A 4,611-nucleotide genomic window follows, 5' to 3' on the forward strand; every position below is an offset into this window, starting at 1 on the left:
CGTCTGCTGCTGGGGGGAGGCTGCGGGCACGGTGCCATGACACTGTGGAGCCCCCAGCACTACGGGGCAGCCACTGGCCACCGGGCAAGTGGGGCAGCGTGCCACGGGCCGAGCCAGGCCCCAGCAACCTGAGCGGTTATCAATAATTGAGGCTGCTCCGGGGCTGCCGGGACGGTGTCCCCTTTCCGGGTGGGGGGACAGGTCCGTGGGACACCATGATGGCAGGGCACCATGCCCCCACCACTGGCCTGGGGGGGCTTTTCCCACAAGACAGCCCCGGTGGGGACAGGGACATCGCCGGTGGTGGCCACCAGGATGGCGGCGGCCACCAGGAGGGTGGCTCTGGGACCACTGGGTGCTGGAACTGGTGGGCACTGGGGGGGATGGCAAGCACAGGAGGCCGCGCAGGTGATGCCAAGGGGATGCGCTGGGGCTGCCTTGTCCCCCCCCCCACCTGGGTCCAAGTCACCCCATCCTCCACCCTGCACAGCGCCAGCTCCCGGAGTCCTGTTATTTCCCGACTCCCCCGAGCATCCCCAGCCAGAGGTGCCGAGCCCCACAGCATCCCCCACCTCGCAGGCGCGGGTAAGAGCAGCCACGTTGTACCAGACCATGCCATGAATTATTGAGGCAGGTAGAAGCATCTCCTTGGCCCCACGCCACCCCTGGCCTCTTCCTTTCCCCGCCCTGGGTGGGTGCCAGCGGGTGGGACAGCTCCGGTTTCTGCCAAGTCACGGCGAGGCGAGGAGACCTTTGGAACTGGTGCATCACGTGGGCACCAGGCAGCCCTTAAGACGCCCCGACGGACGCGCGGGGAAAGGCAGAAGCGTGCGTCCGCAGCCATGACCGTCCCCATCGCCAAGTCCTTCTACGACCTGAGTGCCACCTCCTTGCACGGGGAGAAGGTGGATTTTAACGTCTTCCGGGGCCGTGTGGTCCTCATCGAGAACGTGGCATCCCTCTGAGGCACCACGGTGCGGGACTACACCCAGCTCAACATGCTGCAAACCCGCTATCCCCGCCGCTTGGTCGTGCTGGGCTTCCCCTGTAATCAATTTGGCTACCAGGTAAGTTCTTGGGGGCCACCGTGGCGCCTGGCGCGAGGAGGGGGGCACGGCGCTGGCTTTTTTCCCTTCCCCACCACAGGAGAATGGCACCAACGAGGAGATTCTCAACAGCCTGAAGCACGTCCGGCCGGGAGGCGGCTTCGAGCCCAACTTCACCCTCTTCCAGAAGTGCCAGGTGAACGGGCAAGACACCCACCCCGTCTTTGCCTACCTGAAGGCTCACTTGCCCACGCCGGCCGACGAGGTGGCCCATCTGATGGCCGAGCCCCGTTTCTTCACCTGGAGCCCCGTACGACGCTCCGATATCTCCTGGAACTTCGAGAAGTTTTTAGTGGGGCCCGAAGGGGAACCTTTCCGGCGCTACAGCCCCCGCACGCCCACCGCCCAGTTGGAGCCTGATATCCAGCGTCTCCTCAAACTGGCCAAGTAGGGCCAGTTCCAGCATCCCCCCCCACCCTCCACCGGTTGCCACCCCCTCCCCGGGACAGCCCCAGCTCTCCGCCGGGTGACAGCCCCCTCCGAAACTGCCGCGGGGAGGGGGCTCGATGGGGGCAGAGGGCCGGGGCAACCGGGGCGGCGCGGGCTGGTGGCAATAAATGAGCCGGAGGGAGCGTGGCCGTGGCCGTGTGGTTTTTGAGGGGAGGGGGCTGCCGTGGGGAAGGAGGAAGCAGCCCCGTGGTGCCAGATCCAGGAAATGGTGGTGCCGGGAGCTCCCCGCCGGTGCTGCCAGGGCTGGGTGCCAACAGCAGCACCTCACCGCAGGGGAGTGATTTCAGCACCCAGCTCCTTCCTGCCCCCGGCGGGGCAGGGATGGGTTACACTCCCCAGGGAAATGGGCCCCGCGGGGTGGGTGGGGTGTGCAGGGACCCCACACGAGCTCCACGAAGCCCCTGGAGGAGCGAAAATAATAAAGTCACTTCTCAGCAGGGTTTGGGAGAGCGCCGGGGAGCAGAGTGGGCTCTGGGATGCGGAGAAGGGCCAGATCTGCTACAGGGGGAGGGATTCCACAGGTTTGCAGGAAGGGAAAAGCCCCCCCCAACCCCTGCATTGGGCCCCAACACCCTTCACTGACTATGGGGTGTCCAGAGGAGTGAAGCCCACTTCCAAAGCGCTCCTGCCTGCACCACCGAGCTGTAACGTCACATTTATTGCCCACACACACATGGGCTCCTGAGGCAGGATGGGGCGGACATCCTTTAGGACCCCTTTTTGGGGTGACAAAGGACCCCCCTCATGTCTTCAGCACAAGGGGGACTCAGGCCACAGTGCTTCACCCCATCCCTGCAGCTGGGGCCGCGTGGGAGCATCCGGCATCGGCAATCGGCCACATCCAGGCTGGAGGTTTGGAGAAAAGACTCATGTAAGGGATGATGCTGCAGCCAGGGCTCGCCCAGGGATCCAGGGAGCTCCCAGTGCCGCGGTTCTGCGCAGTGGAGAGCAGGGAGGGAGGTCAGGGGCACCCAGGGGCTCATACCAGGATACAAAGCGGGTTTAGAAGAGCGGGGTCATCTGGCGAGGGTCGTCAGGAAGGATGCTGATGGAGTCCTCGGCCCGGCCGCAGAGCAGGCACAGCATGGTGTATTCCTGCGGTGGGACAGGAGAGAGGGGGGGGCTGCCGTAACCATGCTCTGCCACAGCCCCGTTCCAGGCACAGCCAGGGAAACCCGAGCTGGAGCCGGCACCCGATCCTCGATTGCAATCAGACCTGGGGGGATCTCGTTTCATCCCCCAGGATGAGCCCCACCAGCTTCCCTGAGCCCATTTTCCAGCGTTTAGCTGCTGAATAAGAAATGTGCCAGGGAGGAGGGTTGGGAGAGCTGCAGGCCCCCCCGCCCCACCATGCAGCCACATTTTGCTGTTCTGGGCCACGCACATCACCGACATCCCCACGCAGGGACTGCGCAGGAGGCGAGAGGTGAGATGGGCAGCCCCCCACAAAGCAGGGACTAGTGCCAGGAGGCTCTAGGTAGCCCCGAACACAGGGACGTGGCTCTGAAATCTTCAAAGCCAGCACTGTGGCTTCTGTCTGAAGCTGCGTGGCTCCTTCCTGCGGCTGCCGGGGTGGGCGGGAATCAGCTGGGCTGGCCACAGCAGGGTGGGTTTGGAAATCCAGAGACAGAGGAACAGCCCAGGGCTCAGTTTAGGATGTTCTTGGAGCAGAAGAGGGGCTGTGGGGGGAGAAGGTGGCTCCCCCGAGGGTACCTGGTAGTCATCCACCACACTGAAGGTGTACTCGTGGCGCGCGATGAGGTGGTGGCAGTTCTTGCAGAGGTCTGTGGAGGAGGGAGGGCGGCAGGGTCAGGAGCTGAGGGGATGCGGCTGCTCCCAGCCCTGGTGCTGCTGTCCTGGGGGTATCCCTTCCCTCCTCCCCAAATCCCCTCAGTCCCCTGGGGACAAGCCCCCACCCTCTGTGCCTGCCCTCACCCCCTGGGGCACTGACCTCCCCCCAGTCCCCAGGGGGGTCCCAGAACATCAAACCCCCCAACTTCCCCTCTCACACTTAACCGCCCTTCAACTGCCATCAGCTCCTTGACACCCCACTCCTCTCCCCAAGCCTTCAGATCCCCCCAGGCATCACCTCCCCAGCCCCTGCGGCCCCCCAAAACCATCAATCATCCCCCCACGAGTATTGGGCCCCCAAATTAACCCTCCCTCAGCAACCCCCACCCCCCCCCCAAGCCCCACACCCCAAGGCCCCAAGGGTCGTCCCCCCTCAGCCCCCATCCCGGCGCACGGTCGTAGGTGACGATCTCCTCCCCGCCGTGCAGGCCGGCAGCCCGGTTGCCGAGCAGCACGAAGTCCCGGCGGCCGCACTGCGCGCACCCCACGAAGTTAAGGAGGAAGGAGCCGCCCTCCAGGCAGGTGGTGCCCTAGGACGACAGCACACGGCTGGCACCGGGGACAGGCCAGCTACCGGCACCGGGCCCAACCCCCGCGGCCTACCCGCTCCGGGTACTCGGTGCCCACGCAACCCCCGCACATCCCGCCGCCGCCGCCAGCAGATCTCGCGAGCCTTCCGCCGAGGGGAGGGGCGGGGCTTGGCGCCGGGGGCGTGACGGAGGGGTGTTGGCTCCGCCTTTGTGGGCAGGGCTAGAGAGCAGAGAACGGCGTGTGTGGGGCGGGGCGTGCGCTGGGTAGGCGGGGCTTGAGTATGGATATGGTATATATGGGCGGGGATTGCACTAGGGAGGGCGGGGTTAAGTTAAGGAAGGCGGGGCTTATACTGAGGGGGTGGGGCTTGAACGTGGAGATGATATATGGGCGGGGTTGTTCTAAGGGAGGCGGGGCTTGAGTGCGACAAGTGTCTACAAGTGGGCGGGGCTTGTGTCGAGGTGGGCGGGGCTTGAGCACGGAGAGTGTCTATATGGGCAGTGCTGGTGCTGAGGAGGGCGGGGCTTGTGCATGGAGATTGTATATGTGGGGTGGGGCTTGTGTGAGGGTGGGTGGGGCCAGAGTGGCAGCTCCCATCGAGGGCAGAGTTAAGGTGAGGTGGGTGCAGGCTCTGTTGGGTCCTTAAGGGTGCCCTTAACCAGAGCCTGCCCCC

The 4,611-nt window shown here is 65.1% G+C and overlaps 2 protein-coding genes across 2 annotated transcripts; one reads left to right on the forward strand and one right to left on the reverse strand.

The window, feature by feature from the left end:
- Positions 1 to 137: 137 nt before the first annotated feature.
- On the forward strand, positions 138 to 1,678 carry GPX2 (glutathione peroxidase 2). The gene is made up of 2 exons (XM_074842190.1): positions 138 to 1,067; positions 1,147 to 1,678. The coding sequence occupies exons 1-2, from the start codon at positions 843 to 845 to the stop codon at positions 1,495 to 1,497; spliced, it is 576 nt and encodes a 191-aa protein (XP_074698291.1). The 5' UTR covers positions 138 to 842; the 3' UTR covers positions 1,498 to 1,678.
- Positions 1,679 to 2,175: 497 nt separating this feature from the next.
- CHURC1 (churchill domain containing 1) lies at positions 2,176 to 4,109 on the reverse strand. The gene is made up of 5 exons (XM_074842210.1): positions 4,011 to 4,109; positions 3,802 to 3,937; positions 3,270 to 3,340; positions 2,542 to 2,651; positions 2,176 to 2,402 (listed from the first exon to the last, which is right to left on the reverse strand). The coding sequence occupies exons 1-4, from the start codon at positions 4,047 to 4,049 to the stop codon at positions 2,559 to 2,561; spliced, it is 339 nt and encodes a 112-aa protein (XP_074698311.1). The 5' UTR covers positions 4,050 to 4,109; the 3' UTR covers positions 2,176 to 2,402; positions 2,542 to 2,558.
- Between the last annotated feature and the right edge of the window lie 502 nt (positions 4,110 to 4,611).

The sequence above is a fragment of the Strix aluco genome, chromosome 16, assembly GCF_031877795.1.
Source record: "Strix aluco isolate bStrAlu1 chromosome 16, bStrAlu1.hap1, whole genome shotgun sequence".
Taxonomy (NCBI): Eukaryota; Metazoa; Chordata; class Aves; order Strigiformes; family Strigidae; genus Strix; species Strix aluco.

Coding starts and splice junctions, on each gene's coding strand:
- CHURC1 (XM_074842210.1), bottom strand. CDS start 4,049: ATGTGCGGGGGTTGCGTGGGCACCGAGTACCCGGAGCGG. Junction 3,938..4,010: donor GCACCGAGTACCCGGAGCGG/GTAGGCCGCGGG, acceptor CTGTCGTCCTAG/GGCACCACCTGCCTGGAGGG. Junction 2,652..3,269: donor GTGTGGTGGATGACTACCAG/GTACCCTCGGGG, acceptor GTCCCACCGCAG/GAATACACCATGCTGTGCCT.